Raw genomic sequence first — 22,632 nt, forward strand, 5'->3', positions numbered from 1 at the left:
TTCTATGGCTGAATGATATTCCATTGTGTTTATATACCACATCCACCTTATCCATTCATCAGTTGATGGACACTTGGGCTGATTCTATAATTTGACTATTGTAGATAATGCTGCTATAAACATCGGGGTGCATGTATCCCTTTGAATTAGTATTTTTGTATTCTTTGGGTAAATACTTAGTAGTACAATTGCTAGATTGTAGGATAGTTCTGTTTTTAACTTCTTGAGAAAACCCCATACTATTTTCCAGAGTGGCTGCACCCGTTTGCATTCCCACCAACAGTGCAAAAGGGTATCCCTTTCTCCACATCCTCACCAACACCTGTCATTTCTTTTGTTGTTGATTTCAGCCATTCTGATAGGTGTGGGGTGATGTCTCATTGTAGTTTTGATTTGTATTTCCCTGATGATGAGTGATGTTGGCCATCTGGGTGTCTTCTTTGGAGAAATATGTATTCATGTCTTCTGCCCATTTTTAAATTGGATTTTTTGTTTTTGGGGTGTTGTTTTATAAATTCTATATATATTTTGGATTCTAACCCTTTATCAGATATGTCATTTGCAAATATCTTCTTCCATTCCACAGGTTGCCTTTTAGTTTTGTTGACTGTTTCCTTAACTGTGCATAAGCTTTTTTTTTTTTTTTTTGATGAAGCTTTTGCTTAGTTTTGATGAGAGACTCCCAAATGTAAACCTAGAGAATGGTCTCATTCAAACAGTATTAGAACTCATGATGGCCTCATACCAGAGGAGCAAAAACATTCAGATCACATCAACCTAATTCTGTTGTGCTCTCTTCTACAATACCCAGCTCTCTCTTCCTAACAGATACATATATTTTGAAGACCTGGCTTTGCTTGCTCTCCCCCCAAGGTTGCTTTTTTCATTCTATTTCTTTTTTTTTTTCATCCCCAATTCTTTTTTAAAGTTATATATCACAGGGGAGAATGTATATCAGGCTATTAGAAATATGAGACTAGGGGATGGGAGAGATGCTGGAATATAAATCAAAGGTATAAACTGGAGAAACATCTACCTAAAAGATCTCTTTTACACAGTGGAAGTATATGTGATTACCTACTGAGAGTTTTGAGGGGAAAATTCTATAGAGCTGGTCATAAAAGTCTTCCAATTAAATGAAACTTCTAGTTGTGAGTGATGAAAAGATTCTGATAGTAATGATGCTGATCATTTATGCAATAGGATTTACTGATAAGCATTGGTCACCCATTATTTTCTCCGCGATTCTAAATACCAAGACGATTTGAGATTTTGTGTTACCCACATGTGTTGTATAGTTGTATAGTGTTTGTCACTCACCTACTAGTACTCCAAATACACATAAAACTAAGCTTAGTGACAACTGAGTCCTGGAAAAAGTTTATTAAAATTTAGCAAGTGACAAGGTCACTATAGATGTGCATCTGCCAAATACCTTTACTTTGTGACAATTTTAATATTTCATCGAGGGGCGCCTGGGTGGCGCAGTCGGTTAAGCGTCCGACTTCAGCCAGGTCACGATCTCGCGGTCCGTGAGTTCGAGCCCCGGGTCGGGCTCTGGGTTGATGGCTCGGAGCCTGGAGCCTGTTTCCGATTCTGTGTCTCCCTCTCTCTCTGCCCCTCCCCCGTTCATGCTCTGTCTCTCTCTGTCGCAAAAATAAATAAACGTTGAAAAAAAAAATTAAAAAAATATTTCATCAAAATTGTCTAGTCAGAAAGAGAAAATGAATAAGAGAGACTGTGGTGTGTACAGTCCTTTTGTTATATAAATTGTTCTACAGATAGCTTGGGAACCCAATTTTAAGATCATGCACCATACAAGTTTTAAATTTAATTTGGTATGCCAAGCAATTTTACACATTTCCTCTCAATTCTCAAAAAATTCCCAATAAAAAATATTATTATTGTTCTTTTTCCAGACATGAAAACGAAGGAAAGTGTGGAAATGGTTTTTCCATTTTACATGACTAGTAACTAGTCATTGGCTGCAAATCAAACTACTGCTTATTCCTCTGTCTTTCTTTTTTTTTTTTTTTAATTTTTTTTTCAACGTTTATTTATTTTTGGGACAGAGAGACAGAGCATAAACGGGCGAAGGTCAGAGAGAGAGGGAGACACAGAATCAGAAACAGGCTCCAGGCTCCGAGCCATCAGCCCAGAGCCCGACGCGGGGCTCGAACTCACAGACCGTGAGATCGTGACCTGGTTAAAGTCGGACGCTTAACCGACTGCGCCACCCAGGCGCCCCTTCCTCTGTCTTTCTAAGCACTGCTTTTATCTCCCATCATCTTTCGCTTCTTAGTGTAGGAGAAATGAAACATGGTATTCAGAATTCCAGAAACTTTTCTTTGAAACATAAGTTCTTAGCTTTAGCGTTTGATGTTGACTATTGTAGACATAACCTGAGAGAATTAAAACAAGACAAAAATACATTGTAGCCATTTATTCATGTTGCATTTCAATCCTGTTTGGAAAGGAAAATTTTATAGTTGCTGATCCGGAGAAAAATTAAGACACATAGAACACTGCCACTACCAATAACAATTTAGGCTTGGTAATATTCGTATATGTTTCAGTGCTTGGTGTTATTTATTTATTTTGTAAAAAATTTTGACCAAATGATTGACATATGTCTCTCTGGTATGGATAGAAGCTCAGTTTCCTAAATGATTTTATGTCCTAAAGGTTGATTGGCTGCACCCCATCAAGGATTTCTGCTCTGATTTTGATATTTAAGCTCTAACGTTCAACTATGAGATTCTTAGTTCCAACCTGTTTGGGTACATAATACTGGTACTCATAATTTCTAACTGATGTCTGTACCTACAACTTGAAAAAGGGAAATAAAGCCTTAAAATAGCTTTACTTAAAATATACAGGTAATTACGTTTGAATTATCTAAATAGTTGTCTCAACTAACCACTTCATTAGAAATAGAAGACACAACTTTCCTTTGTGTGTACATTTCATAATATTTGGAATAATTTTGCATTGTAGTTTAAACCAGATAGTACAGTTTACATTCACAGTTGTTACTAAAAATCAGCAACATTTTAATATTAAGCTAACCTCGTATAAAGTTGCATTTTTGGTATTGCACTGAATTCAACACCATTAAAGAATATCTGAGAATAAACCATTCTTTTGGATTTTTCTAATCTGTTCTATATATATGTTTTTTTTAATATGAAATTTATTGTCAAATTGGTTTCCATACAACACTCAGTGCTCATCCCAACAGGTGCCCTCCTCAATACCCATCACCCACCCTCCCCTTCCTCCCACCCCCCATCAACCCTCAGTTTGTTCTCAGCTTTTAAGAGTCTCTTATGTTTTGGCTCCCTCCCTCTCTAGTCTTTTTTTTTTTTCCCTTCCCCTCCCCCATTGTCTTCTGTTAAGTTTCTCAGGATCCACATAAGAGTGAAAACATATGGTATCTGTCTTTCTCTGTATGACTTATTTCACTTAGCATAACGCTCTCCAGTTCCATCCATGTTACTACAAAAGGCCATATCACTTTCTTACACCATTCACAAAAATAAACTCAAAATGGATAAAGGACCTGAATATGAGACAAGAAACCATCAAAATCCTAGAGGAGAAAGCAGGAAAAAAACCTCTCTGACCTCAGCCACAGCAATTTCTTACTTGAGACATCTCCAAAGGCAAGGGAATTAAAAGGAAAAATGAACTATTGGGACCTCATGAACATAAAAACTTCTGCACTGCAAAGGAAACAACCAACAGAATGGGAAAAGATATTTACAAATGACATATTGGATAAAGGGCCAGTATCCAAAATCTATAAAGAGCTCACCAAACTCCACACCCGAAAAACAGATAATCCAGTGAAGAATGGGTAGAAAACATGAATTCTCTAAAGAAGACATCCAGATGGCCAACAGGCACATGAAAAGATGCTCAACGTCGCTCCTCATCAGGGAAATACAAATCAAAACCACACTCAGATATCACGCCAGTCAGAGTGGCCAAAATGAACAAATCAGGAGACTATAGACGCTAGTGAGGATGTGGAGAAACGGGAACCCTCTTGCACTGTTGGTGGGAATGCAAACTGGTGCAGCTGCTCTGCAAAACAGTATGGAAGTTCTTCAAAAAATTAAAAATAGACCTACCCTATGACCCAGCAATAGCACTGCTAGGAATTTACCCAAGGGGTACAGGAGTGCTGATGCATAGGGGAACTTGTACCAAAATGTTTATTGCAGCACTTTCAACAATAGCCACATTATGGAAAGAGCCTAAATGTCCATCAACTGACGAATGGATAAAGAAATTGTGGTTTATATACACAATGGAATACTACTTGGCAATGAGAAAGAATGAAATATGGCCTTTTGTAGCAACGTCTATGTGTATATTTAAACAGATTAAGTGTAATTGTTTGACATTGAGGTTCAGTTAAAGGAAGTACTCAGTAACAATCTTTTGACTAGGAAATAAAAGGTCCTTAAAAACAGCTAGGTATTTTTTTGGTATCACAATTTCTCCTATGATTAGTATTTATTATATAATGTATGTAAGGCTGTCAATTTGCAGTTTTAGATTTTTAAGGTTGATTAAATACATATAGTTATAATACAAGTGGCATGTATTCATTTCAGTTGTGTATACTTTGCTAAGGGGTGTTGCAGAATTACTGGCAACCTTTTCCAGAAACAAAATTTTTTAAATTTCCAGATTGATATATACATAAAAATTATGAAAGTACATGAATATTCATAGATTATGGCACTTCAGTTGTTTGGTTTACTAGCACTATTCTATGATTATACACCACAATAGAGATAAAAGGTTATAAACATATTTTTGGCCACAATTGGTGATTTTGTACATAGAACAAAATAAACATACAAATGAGAAGAATTTTCTAATGTGCCATTTTCCGTTTATGTTTAAAATGAATTCACAATTGGAATGTTTATTTAGATTTATAGAAAACTATCCTTACATTTAGATCTTCACACATTCATAGTGCCCATCTGAAGTCATTGCTATCTAAATAGTTCTTTAGTGTTATTTTTCCTAAAAGTGTAGAATAGGATAGTTAATATGTGGAAAAACTCTGTTTTAGATCACATGCTAATACATTTGCATATATTATAGAATAGTCTAAATGAACAAGCCAATGAAATATATGTATTATAAACTTGTATTTTAACCTGTAAATTTAATTTTAACATATATTGATATTAGGGCTGCTTTTATGGCCATATTCTAATACAATATTTTTCTTCCAAGAACCCAAAACAAACTTCTGTTATTCTGTTCAGAACAACTGAAGTTAATCAACTCACTTTTTTTTTTTTTTTGAAGTGAATAGGAAAATGTATTTTATGCTTTTGAGGGGTGAAAAATTTTTACTAGAAAGCTTAATGGCTTACACAAAATCAGTAAGTCCCAACGGGAGAACTTATAGGCAGACATTATTTTTATTGGGTTGCATAGGTATTTCTTTCATTTCCACTAGAAAATTCCCAGATATTATACTATATTTTAAGGACAAGTTTTTAATTACGCTTATTATTTAAAAGGAAGAACTTTTACACATAAGTATTATCCTATCTAAGCAACCCAAACACCAATTCACTGAGTACTTTTAATTCTTTGATTAATGTTTTAGATTTGTATCTCTTGGGAACTCAGTGATTCTGAAATTTTGCTTCATAGTCTCCTGGAGCCTCATTTGGTTCAAAAATGTATTAATTTATTCAAGCTTCTAACACACATGGAAAAACTTTTATGATGTGGGTTATTCTATTTCCATATTTTAATACTTTGAAGATATTCACACTGTTAAAACCATTAAAAAGTAACATGCCTCAAAAACACATAAAATTATTAAAGTCTCTCAAAATGCCTAAAACCTTTGTTTCTCCATAAATAGTATAAGAAAAAATAATTTTCACTTCAAGAGATATAATGGGTAATAATGTAGGAATTTGAAGAAAGTATTATAAATCTTGAATGGCAATAAATGATTATTATTTTTGTATTAATATTAAAATAGCACACAATCTCCAGTGGTGAAATTCTTGCAAATCAAAAAGGTCTGAGCTGTCAAATAAGATCTAAGTCAGTCACCTCTAAATGTGAAATTTCACCAAAGTGGGGTGATCTTTTTTTTTTTTAATTTTTTAATGTTTATTTTTGAGAGGGAGGGGGAGAGAGAGAGAGGGAGACACAGAATCTGAAGTAGGCTCCAGTCTCAGAGCTGTCAGCACAGAGCATGACACAGGGCTCCAACCCACCAGCCACGAGGTCATGACCTGAGCTGAAGTTGGCTGCTAAATGGACTGAGCCAATTCAGGCCCCTCCTGGTATTTTGTTGTTGTTTTGCTTACTATAACAATACTATTATTATTCTCATTCAGCTGAAAAAATATCACTCACTGGCTGATAGTTTAAATTTCAAAAACAAGTTAGTGTATCACACAGACCTTCCTTTCTAGAGATTAATGTTCAAGGTAAAAACTAGAATTCAATCACTTTGAAATTATAGAGAATAAAGTATGTGACATGGATTACATAAAATAGTTACAAGTTGATGAAATTAGAGAATCTAACTTCCGACCTTATCTCAGTTAACTTTTTAATTAATATAATCCTAGAAAAAAATATCCAAAGATCCTGGCTAGCTAAAGAAACTTCACCCTACCTTTCAATGGACTAAATTGCATTTGTGAAATTATTGGTAGGTAAAAGTGATTGTATATTAAGAATTTTGGCCATATACAATTCACTTTGTTTAATGAGGCAAATTTTTATTTGCCTGATGATATATTGGTGCATTAAGCTTATTAGAGGCAATAGAAAAGAATCAAAGGTAATTATTTTTTTAAAAGTTAGATTTTATGTGTAGTTGAAATTTGCATTATATCTGATAGATACACTTGGACTTTAAATAATACACTTATAAATATATATTATAAAAATACTTACATATAAGTATATTATATATAAGAAAATATGTCTATACCCTGTATTTAAAAAAATGGAGTAGATATATAGGCACACAGTTTGAGCTTAAATGTGATAAATCATCATACAGAGCATTTTCTTTATGATGACATATATCATTTTTCTATATAAATGTAAATCACATCAAAAATATTATCTTTATCTGAAAACGTGTTGTTTGTCCCAAGTCTTTGTATAGAGGTAATAAGTAAATGAAAATAAAGTTAATAAATGAAATATTAAATAATAATAGATATAATACATACATTAAAATGTACAATTATGTAGATGTAATATCATATATTACTATGTAATATTTTATATGAATTTATACCTAAAATGACAATAGTATTTATTACATATATACATATATATGCTATTTATATCTTTTTAAATTTTTGTCTGTATTAGAAATGTATCAAGGAGCTGGTATGGATAAGACTGATAAAATTAGCCTAGTTCTCCTGCTGAATTCTTGATATTTGAGATGATTATATCTGTTTTCCTCTTTTTTTTTAACTTTTTTTTTTACATTTATTTTTGAGAGACAGAGCGTGAGTGGGGGAAGGGCAGAGAGAGGGAGACACAGAATCCAAAGGAGGCTCCAGGCTCTGAGCTGTCAGCACAGAGCCTGATGTGGGCCTCAAATTCAAAAACTGTAAGATCAGGACCCCAGCCAAAGTCAGTGCCCAACCCACTGAGCCACCCAGGCACCCCTGTTTCCCTCTTGAGGCCCAGAAGTATTATTGTAATCTATGGAGGGAATAAAACAGGACTTTATAAGAATGTTTATAATCTTTTGTTTTTTTGTAAGAATGTTTATAATCTTTGTTTACTAGCACAATTAATAATCATAATAATTCTGCAAATTTATACACAAGTTCATAATCTGGGAATATTTAAAGGTTATATTTCTAGATTTTTTTTATTTTTTATTTTTATTTATTTATTTATTTCAACGTTTATTTATTTTTGGGACAGAGAGAGACAGAGCATGAACGGGGGAGGGGCAGAGAGAGAGGGAGACACAGAATCGGAAACAGGCTCCAGGCTCTGAGCCATCAGCCCAGAGCCTGACGCGGGGCTCAAACTCACGGACCGCGAGATCGTGACCTGGCTGAAGTCAGATGCTTAACCAACTGCGCCACCCAGGCGCCCCTGTAGATTTTTTTTAAAGTAAACTAAATTCTCTGTCAGGATTTGAGGAAGTTACAAGGGAAAAGAAAGATTTGATTTTGTTGAAATTTTCACATAGAACTATTTCCTTTAAGAATCAGTAGGGGCTGGTATTCTCTTGTTTAAAAAGCCCCAGAAAACCAAAACATTCTTAGATGCTGAAAAGTCTTGTCAAATTTGAAGGCTTTGACTAGAAGAAAAGCAAAGAAAATTAGCAAAATCAGGGACAGCTGATAACAATATTGGACTCATAAAGATGACTTTTAGTGTTGATTGTGAGAAATCACAAATCTGAGGGCATAGTTTACTTGTGATCATGGAGTTAGTGGTTTGGTTTCAGTCACCTCCTGAAAAACACTGCTGCTCTCTTACAAATACAGGTTTAACCAGTAAGAATGTCTGCAACCTATGAGTTTAATTAGGGTCACCATGACTACACTTCAATTAAAAGTGTCTCTCACTTCTGTGACTGCTTAATCTCTAGCTATTTTTAAAAATGTTGTTATGCTTGCTAGGACTGGGCCAGATTAGACAAGATAGAGGAACATGGGAAGGCAGTATGTTTAAATACCAATGGAGGAGACGGTAGCATCCGGGGCTGTTGTTTCCATGGGAAAGATCATGCCCATTTTTGAGCTGGAATCTTTTCAACATCCTAGAGCAATTGTCTTTAACACACAATTTGTTTACAAATCCTTATGTGAGAGTTCCTTCAGCACACACCTGGCACACGGCACACTGTAGTGTATGTACTCCAGAGGAAAGGAATCCCATTGGAATAGTACAAGCCACAGGTGTGTGTAGCTCCAGAATATAACACAGCATATATCAGTTCATAAGCCTATTACGTCCTCACAAGTTAATTTGATGAAAGCTTTCTTACAATTATATATATGTGTGTCTGGAATCATATTCTTAATAATTGGAAAAAGGTATCTTAGTAGTGTCTTTTTTGAGGAGTTAAACACTTTTCACAGAAAAAAGAATCAAATGAATTTTCTGAATGTGTTTTCAAAACCGTAAGTAGGCATTGCCTCCCATTTTTCGGTGAAGACTTAAGGACCCCGAAGTTGACTCACTCCAGACCACATGGTGGTAGAGAAAGGGCTGAGATGGATTCAGTACATACACGCCATTTGTATACACTATGTGCAAAAGTAGTTTATTGACAGTCAAGAAAGTAACAGTTATCTGTCCCAAGGCAGGGTGGCCTTCAGGAAGATCACCAGAAATGCCCACAGAAGGCAATATTGCCTGCTTCTCTTTTCTCTGCCTCTGGTGGGATTGTGTGGGTGCACTTCTGGGGAAAAGAACAGTTGTTCTCATTACTCTCAGAGTTGTTTTAAGGAGGTAGAGAGAGTGATGGTGGTTACGGTGATTGGCACTTGTGCCAGTCTTTTACACTGAATATAGTCTGAGGCAAATCTGTTCATGTGACCTGCAAGGTAAGATCACAGCATGACTGTGATATTAACCTGAATCTAGTTCCAACTTTCAACAGTGCCCATTTACCAGGCAATGAGGTAGATGCTGAAAACATGGAGATGAGTTTATCACCTTTCTCACCTTCAAGTACGGAGACTGAGAGGGGAGCTATGTAAAGAGCAGGTGCAATACAATACAGGTTTGTAACGGTAGAGAGATACTGGCTTCTTTAAAAGCAAAGAGGGAATGGCATGAAGCAGGAAAGGCTTCTTGGAGGACATAATAGCTAGCCTCCATAGTATAGGTGACGCTGGGAAAGAAGGTGCCAAAAATGGGAGGTGGGGGCGGGGGGGTGGGAAAGACACATTTGTTAGGTAGGGACTGTCCTACAGGTTTCAAATGTAAATGTCAGTAGACACAATCGCCATTTTTCCACTCTTAATGGAGCACAGAAATAATTGTAATATACAGATTTTATTTAACAATTTAATCACTTTGCTCAAACAAGGATTTTAGAGGCAGACTACTAGCTATATAGTTGTAATCAATTTGCTTTAAAAATCTCTTTATTTCCTCAAATTCTAAGCTATATAGTCATAATCAATTTGCTTTAAAAATCTCTTTATTTCCTCCCTTATAATAAGTAGGGAGAACAAATTAGAGAGGTGAACAGACACAAATCAGATAAGCAGCCCTGAGGTAGACTTTATTTTGTAAATGCAAAGACATAGAATAATTATTTTAGATGCAATTAAATTAACAGGAAGTAGCAAAGCAGTATTATTAAATCACAAGGAAATTGTTGGTTGTGATTTATTGTATAGTGATAATTGTTTCAATATTACAGTATTGAAAATCATGAGCAGATAAAAATGTTAAAGCAAATTAAATTTTTCTTTTTATCTCAGTAAAATCTGGAATAGTTGATGATAGGGGAAAAGGTAATTACAAATCAGTGAAAATTACATTTAATACTTTCTTCAGAGTATTTATCTATGGCGTACTAAATAATTTTTTAAGTAAGACAAGTTACAAAGGAAACTAAAAATGTCCATGTATTCAAGAGATCTATGATGAAATTGACCTGGGAATGAGTCCACTTATCCACCCAAATTCTTAGGATGTATTCTGGAGACAAAGCACCTTATATCTAGGGTTGGCAAGTTTACTGCTACCTGCTTTTATGCTTTATGTTGATAACCTTTCAACAAATCCTCACTTCTTGGTCATCCATTTCTCTCGCTCTGAATAGATAAAATAATGTGTTTTCTTTATCTCACAGAAATGTTGTCTTGGAGGTTGAAATGCAATTTGTGACTCACTTAATACATTTTCTCCTCTACAACACATCATAGCATTGCATTTATATGGCATGCACATTCAGTGTTTTATTCAAAATGATAATCTTGAACGAGATTCAGAATGGGAGGAGCAAATATTTTATTCATTCTTCCATTTGTGTCCTGTCTTACTCTGAAAAGATCCAAGGTAATGTACAGAAATGCGTGTAGTAACATATGGTGAACTATAAACTGGGCGAGGAAATTGAAGCAAAGGGGGAAATTAGGGTAAGAAATTTGAAAAGCCTGCAAGGACAGCACATCATGCATACATATCCTGCAAGAAATGGCCATACATCTGGGTGTAAACCCTCTAACAACTAATGCAGAGGGGAAAATCTCCATTTATTAATAAACAGGGTGCTTTCAGATTAGGAAACACAAATGGAAGCACAAAAGTGCAGATTCATAGCATTAAGTCCCATTGTTCATCATTCAATTCTGTAGAGAGTAACAAATTTACCAAAACAAAACAGAACCAAATTATCAGAGAAATGCTTCTGAGAGAGCTCCATAATGACTTCAGCAGGAGCGCATCAATGTGTGCCATATGATAAACTTGACCATTGCAATTAGGTCCAGATTTGCCACTCTGCTGGACTTTATCCAAATGGGTATTACATGTTCTTGAGACTTGATTGAGTAATTGTATTTACTTGAGATCAGTAAATATTGCTTCTCTCTACCAAGTTTTCGATTAGTGTTGAGTGGTGGGAATTTAGTGTTAATAGTAATAGCTGCATATTGAATTCAAACAGTTAACCAGATGAGGATTACCATAGTCAGAAAACTACCATATGGGCTTAAGTGATCCAGAGTTTATTTTAAGCCCTCTATGTTAAGTTCCCACCACTAGTGTGGTAAGTTCTGTTATATAAGGCTTGGCCACAGTTACCAATACCAAAGCATTGTGCTTGAAGTGCTCTAATAGAATGTTTTATCTCTGGAACTCTTTTTTTTTTTTTTTTTTTTTTTTTTAATGTTTATTTACTTTTTGAGAGAGAGAGAAACTGAGCATGAGCGGGGGAGGGGCAGAGAGAGAGACACACACACAGAATCTGAAGCAGGCTCCAGGCTCTGCACTATCAGCACAGATCCCAATGCAGGGTTCGAACCCACAAACTGTGAGATCATGACCTGAGCTGAAGTCGGATGCTTAACCGACTGAGCCACCCAGGCGCCTCGATCTCCGTGACTCTTAAGATATTTGAAGCACGCACAGCAATGGAGGAGGATAGATTCTAAACAGAATCTCCATAACTCAATTTTTAAGGTCTCAGTGAAAGATACCAAGGTTATGAGCTTCCACCTCTGAAGGTCAAAGAAAATTATTCCACTTATTAGAAATATGTAGCACTAAAGTACTATTTTATAGTTTTCCCTGTGTAACTTCAATGAGTGATTCCTAGGAGATTGGGTTCATACATACAAATATACTTACCACTGTTTCCAACCCTCTTTCCTTTCACATTTTCATGTGTGTAGATATGCTTCTGGAAGTCAAATCTAGAAGGGGTCAGTGTGGTACATCTATAAAGAGGGATGTCCCATTTCGAATAATATCATGTATGTGTAAGATCTTTGACATAAGGGAGAACTGAGAGGCTGGAATCTAAATGAGCTGTATTTTAAATAATGTTATAAAACAATTCCTATTGCAAAAACTCTACTGAAATTAATGGCAGCTAGTTTTCTCTTCCAAATGCCATCTTTAGAAATCAGTAATTTGGTTGGCTAGATAACAACTTATTTGTTGGTTGTCACTGGTCATCAGGTCTATGGAGGTTTGATGGATTTTAGTGATTCACAACTAAGCATTAAACCTACCTCGGGTTTTGGGATATATATATATATATATATATATATATATATATATATATATATAGTAATAATGAACACCTTGCATTTGCAAAGTGAATGGGCCAAGCTTAAATTCTATGATATAAATAACGGTGACATCCCTTATGGTTTGTTTTACCACTTTAGTTCCTATAATCTTTATCTTCTTCCTCTGTCGCATTACATTTCACCACTGCACTGAAAACCAGCATTTCTTAGCAGTGTGTGTTCAGATTACATAGGGTAGCAGAATATAAGTCCCCTCTAAACTACCGAATGCATAACATGTTTTTTTATGTTGCTAGGTAAACTTCAGTAGTCACATTGACAAAGATTTTATGGTGAGAACTAACACATATGCTTAGTCAATTCCTATCCCTCCCCAGCTAAACTGAGAAGACACCTGTAGAAGGCCTGCTTTCTGAGAAGGCAATGATGATTGTTTCAAGATGAAAAAACTCAGAATAACCATGTTGATATTAACAGTATACTTTTAAACCATTATTATTGAAAATGAAATTTGGTGACTATTATCCATGTTAATATGGGATACCCTTGAAAAATAATGTCCTATTACATCGTGGTCATTAAGTTTTAGGAGTTTTGTATATTGTATTTGTGATTATTGATGTAAATAATAATAAGTTTTGAGTGTCTTAAGCTTTAATCCTTTTTGAATAAATTATTAATCATTTTGGTAGTATAGATGATGAAATGTCTTTGAGATATGAGTTATTAAAACAAGTACCATTTGAAATCTTAATGTTCAAATTAATATTTTATAAATATTAATCAAATTGGGATAAATTGAATATTATTTGAATACTAACAAAATGTAATTTTTGAGTGTACATAGTTCAGGGTTGAAGAACAATGAAGTTATGTATGGATTCTCTTTTAAAATATGTTATTAAATTATGCTCATAGTAATTTTTTCATGATTAGACTGTACGTTTGTAAAAAGCTTTAAGGTATAATTGGCAAATGTATGAAAGCTAATACTATATATTTTGCCCTTAATTTTAGTCATGATTTCATTGGAGAATTTACAACAAGCTATAGGGAACTTTCTAGAGGACAATCACAATTCAATGTATATGAGGTAAGGGGAATTCTATTCTATTATTTTCCTCTGGAATAAGTAAATTTATGCTCTGAAAGTATAGATTTTGTAAAGGATAATTGGCAAAGGTTAAGTAAGTACCAATATACATAGGAATCTTTAAGCTTATTAAACAGACTTGTTTTGGAGACTGAATGATATTATTTCTCTTAAAGTTCCATGATCTTTTAACTCTGTTTTGAGAAATTTAAACATTCTTGCCAATGAAGCTTTTTATTATTTTTAAAACTTCAATATGAATGCAAGTTCATTTTTTCATAAGCCTCACCCTTTGTGTTTTGCCTTCCTACCAACCTCCTCCCCCAAACCTTTTTTAATAAAAAGAGAAAAATAGGCATTTTCATTATGTCAACATGGTGTTATAAGATTGAGCGACTTCCCTGTCGTTTAGTTGAAGACTGAAAGGAATGACAAAGCTTGATTCAGTCATAAAAGAAATCCAGGTTATTAAGGCAAGCACAGTAGTTGTTTCTGCCTTAAACCTACCTTGCCAGTTAGCTACCAGATATGTTTTGAGCACATGGTGTGTTTTGGCACTGTTAATACCTGAGCTAAGCTACCTGTACATTCTCTATAATTTTTTTTATTTAACAAACATCAATAGGAAAGGAGAATATTTTAGTATTAGTCAATAATCGTAACTCTCCCTGCCAGATTGACACTAAAATTGTACCCTCTTTTAAGTTAGCAGTGGAGCACTTTCCTTCTTCTATGGCAGTAGCATTTTATTCATTCACTTATTCATTCATTCACTTGTAAAAATGTTTATCGCATGGCTTTTATATTCCACATTCTCTGTTAAGACGGTTAAAAATTTCAGAGATACAGAGAGGATTAAAAATTTCAGTGTGTAAGGGAGACTAACACATGAAATGTGGTTTTTTATTTAAAAACATTTTTATAATGTTTATTTTTAAGAGAGAGAGACAGAACATAAGCGGGGAAGGAGCAGAGAGAGAGGGAGACATAGAATCTGAAGCAGGCTCCAGGCTCTGAGCTGTCAGCAAAGAGCCCAATGTGGGGCTTGAACTCATGAACCGTGAAATCATAACCTGAACTGAAGTTGGATGCTTAACCAACTGAGCCACTCAGGCACCCCTGGTGTATTTTGTTAAGTGCTATATACTGTATAGTATTTTACTTAGTAGAGTATGAGATATTATAGAGCAAACTTCCCAGGCAAGAGCAAAGATGGGGTAAGCATCAATTTTTCTATCTGCGTCTTCCAGTGACGGAATATTAAGGCTCCATATAGGCAATGAAAATAATAGAAGACAGGTGGTACTTTCCGATCCCTGTTTTCTCCACCTATCCTTGGGCTTCTATATCTCCAGCAAAACCCAAGCTTTTAAAACCCCCCTACAGCTTTCCAGACTGGTTTTGGCAGATAAAGACCTCTTGTCAGTTCCTGAGCTGATGGGATTACCTCCAGAACTGCAGTCATGCTGGGTTGGAGCCGCTTTTGAAGCTGTTAGGTCTGCACTAGTATCTATGGTTGGGGGTGCTTTGATCAGAGTCTTGAATGGGCATGGATTCTATCTCATCCCTGAGTGGATGAGACTGGCTCTAGTACTTTATTCAGTAGGCTGGCACTGAACCAGTGTTCCTCTTCAGGGTATACAGTAGGGTCCTCAGTCAGTTGGCCTATTACTAAGTGTGAGGATGTGTGTGGCTCTGGCCAGCACTTTTTGAGAACTCGTGTCTGATCACCTGATGGGTGTCTAAGCAGAACTGGCTGTGGACCATGCCTAAGAAGCTGTTTCAGGTACCATAGCCGAGACTTTGGTCCGTAGACCTGGCTTTGGAGGTACAGATGGGCATGTCTCCCACCAGGTCCCTGGATGGGCGTCCTGATCAAGATCAGAGGGGCTGAGGCCTAATAAATATAAGGATATTTCATGATCTCCTGAGGTACAGACATGTGAGTGTCCCCTGGTGGGTCCTTGTGTCAGCAATACTGCTCACAAACTATAGTTGGAAGGAGCTGAAACTAAGTATTGGGCCCTTTCAAGGTCTGGACAATTGCAGACAGGATTGTTTCTTACTGGGACCCTGGACCCATAGGACTGTTGGTGGACTGCAGCTGTGAAGGGGCTGGAGCAATGTATAGAGCCCTTTTGGGATCTCTAAGCTTGCAAAGAGCTTTCAGGATCTCCATGCATGCAGACAGGAGTGTCTCCTGCAGCCTTCATGTACCTGCAGGCCTTCAGGTTCATTTCAATAACATGTATTTGCACTCTGCTCCAGCCAACCTGGGCCGATTGCTTTTTCCTCTTTCTCAAATGTTGTGTCTTTCCTTTTTTATTGTAGCCTTAGTTTAAATTGATAAAGTTTAGTTCAAATACTACTTATTCATAAATTCTTTTAACTTTCTTTACCTGTCAAATGTTTCGTGTATTTTGGATTGGGATGTGCTGAAGGATCTTCTCTTAAAGCACTTATGTGTTTTTTTATCCTATTAGATCAACAGATTTTACTCATCTTCATATTCCCTATGTTCTTTGGTGTCTTATATAATATAGGAGTGCAAGAATATTTTCCTCATGTAATAAATGGTCAAAAATTAAATCTTAGGTCCACAACCAGACCTTTACCAATCATCACAGAGCCTAGATGTCTGGTGGAAATTACTACCACTGACAGCAAAAGAGTAACAGAGCCCTCATATATGCACACAGCCAGGTGATTTGCTATGTTAGTGTTCTTTACCTAATGACAAATTTACGTCTCCTGAATATACTCTTCTTTGCTATACATAATTATTATTATTTAGGACCTAGGATGTTAAAGGTCTCTCTTGCATCAAGAAGATACAGATGGATAAGGATAATCAATGCATAAAGTGATTGAGAAGAATATTACTGAAAAAGAAATTTTTTTTAAAGAAAACAGTCATGAGTAAATTTTATAGAGAAATTATGGCCTAAGGACTGTACAGGAATCATAGTAAAGGCATTTGTAAATGAATAAATGCATCAGCAGTGAAGACAGCAGTTTGAACTACACATTTTTTATATATTTTGTATAAATCCTATGTATGTTATGTATAAATCCTAACACATTGTAATTATCTGCTTTCAAGGTGGTGAATCCCAAAAAGAAAGGAAAAAAGAAAAAATATACTAATTCGGGAACAGTAAGTCAAATTTTATGTTATTCACTAAAGAGCCAAATAAATGAGTTAAAAAAAAAAAGTGTAACATTTACATTGAGTAGTACTAAAGACTAAACTCTTGAAATTTCCCAAAACCCAGACAGGGCTTGTCTTGGTAATGTATTATGGATTCTTATACCCTCGGGAATGGGAGTTTTTGTTTTTTGTTTGTGTTTTTTTCAATTTAACCTAGGATTTTAATATGAAGGTGTATAATAGAAAAACGAACTTGCCGTGGGAATGGTTGTAATGGAGAATACCTTATAAAAAGTAGTGACCCAGGTTCCTGCAGGTTGTCCTCAGGATTCTGTGGCCTCTGTGGGAAGCTGAAGTTTTGTTATGAAATCTTCATTGAGTGGAATCACACTAGAGAGAATCAAGTCGGTGTGAAAAAGTGTGTTAGTAAGAATGACTATACTCTTTACAGGCTACACTTAACTATTAAGACTCATGGCACATGAAAGTACTTGCTTATAGTGTGTTAAGATTTGCACCTTGTAGAATGCAGGTCTAAACCGGGACAGGAAGGTGTCGATGAAAGTATCTTAAGACTGTGAAAAAAATCTTAAAATCATCCTATTCCTTCTTTTTGGAGAATTCACGTGTGCCTTTTTTCCCCCATTGGAGTATTATTAACACACAATGTTACCATGCCAAGTGATTGATGCAACAATTCTGACCATTATTCCATGCTCACCACAATAAGTGCAGTCACTGGATTTCACCATACAACTTTATTACAGTGTTATTGACTATATTACCTCTGCTGTACTTTTCACGTCTGTGATATTTCTATTATAATATACTGAAGATTTTATCATCAGATTAAGTTTTCGTAGGAGAAGCAAAATCTAAGTTCTCTTCAAGTTTCCTTTTAAAGATGTATACTGCAAGACACTTAAAATATTAGCCCCATTACAGGAACATGACAAAAGCACACCTTTCCTCTCATAAGGTTTACCTCACTGATTCTGATTTTTTAGTTTTAACTATGTTTCAACTCCTTTAATCTTTCCCATTTTATCTAAAATGGGAAGTAACACCGTGTCATTGTAAATAATTTTCATGCTATTCTTCAAAGGAACTAAACTGCTCATGGGAAGGACTTAGTTAATTTTTTTGACCCTTTCCCTTCTGCTAAATTTTAAATATAAGAGCAGTCAGTCCTAATGGATTTTAATAAAGAATAATATCATTATTGGTTTTCAAAATGTAATGTTCCTCTCTAATATGAAATATGAGTTCCTCTCTAATAGTTAGAATAAAGTCCATTGAGGTTTCAGTTAGTACCAGCAGGTAATTTCTGCCTTGTTTCTTCCCTTTTCTTTTTCAGGTAACCTTACTCTCTTTTTTGGTAGAAACAGAAGTTTCATTCCTTGACTATATTAAAGGAGGGTAAGTCATTCTCTGAAATTGTTTCATTGCTTAAACATTTCTTCCATTGTGTCTAGCAAGTTCTACCACTAGGTAACAGGCAACTGAAATGATCAATTTTAATATAGTCTGATGGCAGCCTTTTTGCACTTGTGTTACAGACTTCAGGAGATAAACACAAAGAGCTATTACTTTGGGGGAAAACTGTAACTTTCCTTTGACCAAGAGAAAAAAATTTCATTGTGTTAATAGTAGTTGCAGATAAAGCTATTATATGTACTTTCAGAGAGTATTTTCACTTGCCTAACATATGGGACTTTTTATGTGCACTTTTTATTATTTTTGAGATAGAAGAAAAGCTTAAGGGCTTGTTGTAAGTGTATATTTGAGCTCCAGAATATTAAACAATGTATCTTGTCATAAAATCATAATGCAGAAATGAACGGTGAATAGTTACTTAGTTGCTCCCTACACTTCCAGGCAAGAATACATTTCAGAAAAAAAAAATGTTCTTGCAACCTTTCTTGAAATGTTTCAGAGTCCAAACAGGGTCTGTGTTGGTAATATATTAGGGATTCTTATGCCCTAGTGAATGGGGAGGGTTATTTTTTCCATTTTGTTCCTATTTTTAGCCTAGTTGTCCCTGTTTTTTTAGGGACAAGCATCCCCAGAGATAGAATACAATCATTCATTACCATACCATCTAAAATGTCCACATATTGTAATTTATTTGCTATTACTTACATTTATAACATACAAAAATGGTGAGAGGTAAATTTGAATGTGTTTAGTAACTTCATGACAAATAATAGCAGCCAGAGACAACACGCTTGTAAACCTCTTCCTAATTATGATTTGGCAGTCTTTTTTTTCCTAACACCAGTTCATGAATAGAATGCCATGAGGCAGAGGAAACGGATGAGGAGGCCAAAGGAACAAAGATAGTTGACCAAAAAACAGAGAGCTTGACCTTTTTGCTCTTAGTTAAGCGAACAAACAAACAAAAACCAAAAACTATACTTGCTTAAGCGGAGAACCAATGCTATATATGGACATCTTGCAATGTGCCACCTGGCTGCACAGACTCAGAAGCTATGGTGGTTGTTTCCATAAAGTTAAAGGAAAGTGTACTAAAGTAGAAAAAAAAATGTTTGCTGTTAAAACCTTCAAGAGTGAGCCTGTGAATAAGGAGAAAGGAGATGGATCTTTATTTAGCTTTACAAACCAGAATGACAGCCAAACTCAACTGGTGTGCTTGTCCAAAAAGGATGAGAGGAGGGGGTGTTTTTAAAGCTTCAAACCACAATGAGGGAGAAATTTCAGTTGGTATCATTTGCTCAGTGATTGGTTGGCCTCTTTTGCTCAGTACTGTGGGTTGGGGGGAAGTTTTCTAGGTGTCTAAACCTCAAAATGATTATCCTGATGCTAGTAAGTGACTGTTCTGTGACCTCCAACTGGTGACAGTTGCAAGATGGACTCAGAGTTGTCAACTATTCCTTCACCCCTTTTCCTCTTCATTTCCCCTTTTTGATCACTGGTGTATGAAACATCACCATGGTCAATTATGGTGGGGGAAACTCATTATGGTAGAGTTCCTTGCTGCCCAAGTGCTTGTCTGCTTGGTTCTATCCAGTCCTTCATAGGGGGCATAGGGATATACATTGGAGCAGTATACACAGAAGCTTAAGTCATCATAACTAGCTTGGGAGTGGAAGAGGAGAAGAGAGGCACTTCTGGAAACAAACAAAACATATTTTATATAGCAACCAGATATTTAATCCAAACATTAATAGTCTCATTCAGTATTGTAGTCCAGGTTTAAAGATAGTTCCTATTTTGTTAGGCAACCAACTAAAGCGATTGAATGATGGTAGGTAGCTTTTAATTTGTTGGAGGTGGGTTTGTTGATATCGTGAAGCCAAGAGCCCTGTGTGAATTTTTTTTTTTTTTTAATTTCTAATTCCATGTTGAACAAAGTATTTACCCAGGAGTAACAAGAGATACTAGCAACAGCACAGACACCCCCTTGTTCTACCAACCAGTAGTTAAGTGCTATTTGATTGTGTAGGACTACTGAAGCAAGAGAGTCCCAGGATCATTGTAAATTTAGTAGGGCTGAACCAGTTTCATGGGATAATTCCTATGGAACATTTGTGAGATTACATTGGGTGAGTTTGTGATAAGAAAATCCTCCCCAGGGGGCCAGCATACCTATAGCCAGACCAAATCCAACAACTATTATACCTAAAGCCTTTTGGGTTCTATTAGGGGTAGGGTTGTGGGTAGGGTAGACAGATTGGGTTATATGAATCCTAGAGTACAGTGTCCAGTGACCCAGGTATTATTAATGCTTTTGAAGGCTAAGGCTTGGTTAGTTCTTCCATAAGGGTTTCCCATATAAGGACAGATAATTAAGAGGGCTGCCACAGATAAAAATACACCCTTCAGAACCACACCAAGATTCAGTTGCTCATGTTTTATTGTTCAGAGTGGTGCTTTTGATAATGGGGAAGGAAAAATTGGCACAGAAGGAAGATAGGGGTCCTGCAACATAAGGTTAGTGGAGATCACAGTAAGGATAGAATTTGGGATTAGTTTCGTTATAGCAAAACCTCTTACACATATTCCACTGATGAGACTTTCTATATGTCATTCCCTGGGAAATCACTGGACCCAAGTATTGATAGCAAGTTTCATCATTTGTCTTTTGTTCTGCGATGACCTGGTGGAGGGGAGTAGCATTAGGGGACGTGGATAAAATATGGTTGTAGCTTGATAGATTATAGTGATCAGTGACTGCAAAAGTGAGATTTACATCTGTAGAAACCAGACTAGGTCCCAGATGGACATATCTTATTTAAGAAGTGAAATTGTGGACAGGAGTAATGTCAAAACAAGGAAAGGAGGTTAAAGCAAATGGGGTTAGGGTACCTTTGAGAGAGTGAGGGGGAACAATTATATTTGACTAGAGGTGTTGTGCATGATCTTAATGATCGTTATCTGTGGGACAATCTTCTTGAACCAAGGGGAGTTAATAGAGAGTATTTTTGTATTTGGTTGGAGTGTTGTGTGGGTTATAATAACATACCCAACAATTTTTAGGGGGTATGTTTGGGACATGGGCTATGTTTGGGAAGGCTTAACAATGATATTAGTATTCCAATCACAGGGGTTCTCTCTTTGATAGAACATAGTAATACGGCTATTGTTAACTGGTTTTTCTTCTTGAATTTGTATAGGAGTTGAGAACAAAGGGTAGGGACTATAGGACTAAGTCTTATTAAAGCCTGAGGGTCATTAAGGAAGTCTCCATTTAAGAACTCAAACCACAGGAAGAGCTAAGGGTCATAAAACTTCAAGCCAGTCTTGGGAGGGGGCAATAGAACAGTGATGACAATGAAACAAAAGGTGAAAAAATAAGAACTAAAGTAAAAGTAGAGTTCTGGGTTGGTGCTGGATCTTGGGTCTCAGTTATTTCTTTGGATATTGTCTGTTTCAGTTCTGGGTCTGGGATATCTTCTGAAAGGGGAGTGGCTCACCAGTTGTTTTCAGGATCTGGAGTCCTTTTTAAATTTTTTTTTTTTCAACGTTTATTTTTATTTTTTGGGACAGAGAGAGACACAGCATGAACGGGGGAGGGGCAGAGAGAGAGCGAGACACAGAATCGGAAACAGGCTCCAGGCTCTGAGCCATCAGCCCAGAGCCTGACGCGGGGCTCGAACTCACGGACCGCGAGATCATGACCTGGCTGAAGTCGGACGCTTAACCGACTGCGCCACCCAGGCGCCCCTGGAGTCCTTTTTAAATGAGAAATGTGAATCCATGAGTTGGGCCCTGGTAGCTTTGTTGCACACGAGTTGGTTAGCAATACCTAATAAGGTCCTATTTTGGCGGTAAAGAATCTTTAAGTTGATGTCTCTTCAAGTATACTGGATCTCCAGGCTTAAGGTCATGAGTATTTTCTTCATCTCCCAGGAACATTCTGTAAAATGAATCTTTAACAAGTTTGGCCTTTTCTTATGTATTCTGCAGAAGTCCGTTACAGTACTGGAGAATTTCTCCTTGTAACAAAGTGGAGGGCAAGTGACCCTTGATTAGGTTCATAGGATGCCTAGTGATGATTTGGAATGGAGACAACTGAGCTTTTCCAGTATGGCTAGATTTTAGATAAAAGGACAAGAGGCAGGGTTTGGGACCAGGGTTTTTTTTTTTTTTTTTTA

The 22,632-nt window shown here is 36.1% G+C and overlaps 1 protein-coding gene across 2 annotated transcripts in view; it reads left to right on the forward strand.

Moving 5' to 3' along the window:
• Positions 1-22,632, forward strand: part of CPNE8 (copine 8) — a 234,863-nt gene that overhangs the window by 137,906 nt on the left and 74,325 nt on the right. For both annotated transcript variants that reach the window (XM_040488446.1, XM_040488445.1), the window contains exons 11-13: positions 13,788-13,863; positions 16,967-17,020; positions 18,372-18,433. In XM_040488446.1, the coding sequence (XP_040344380.1) occupies positions 13,788-13,863; positions 16,967-17,020; positions 18,372-18,433 (192 nt within the window). The remainder of the gene's footprint in view (positions 1-13,787; positions 13,864-16,966; positions 17,021-18,371; positions 18,434-22,632) is intronic.

Source organism: Herpailurus yagouaroundi, unplaced genomic scaffold (genome assembly GCF_014898765.1).
Source record: "Herpailurus yagouaroundi ecotype Mexico unplaced genomic scaffold, PumYag 166, whole genome shotgun sequence".
Lineage (NCBI taxonomy): Eukaryota > Metazoa > Chordata > Mammalia > Carnivora > Felidae > Herpailurus > Herpailurus yagouaroundi.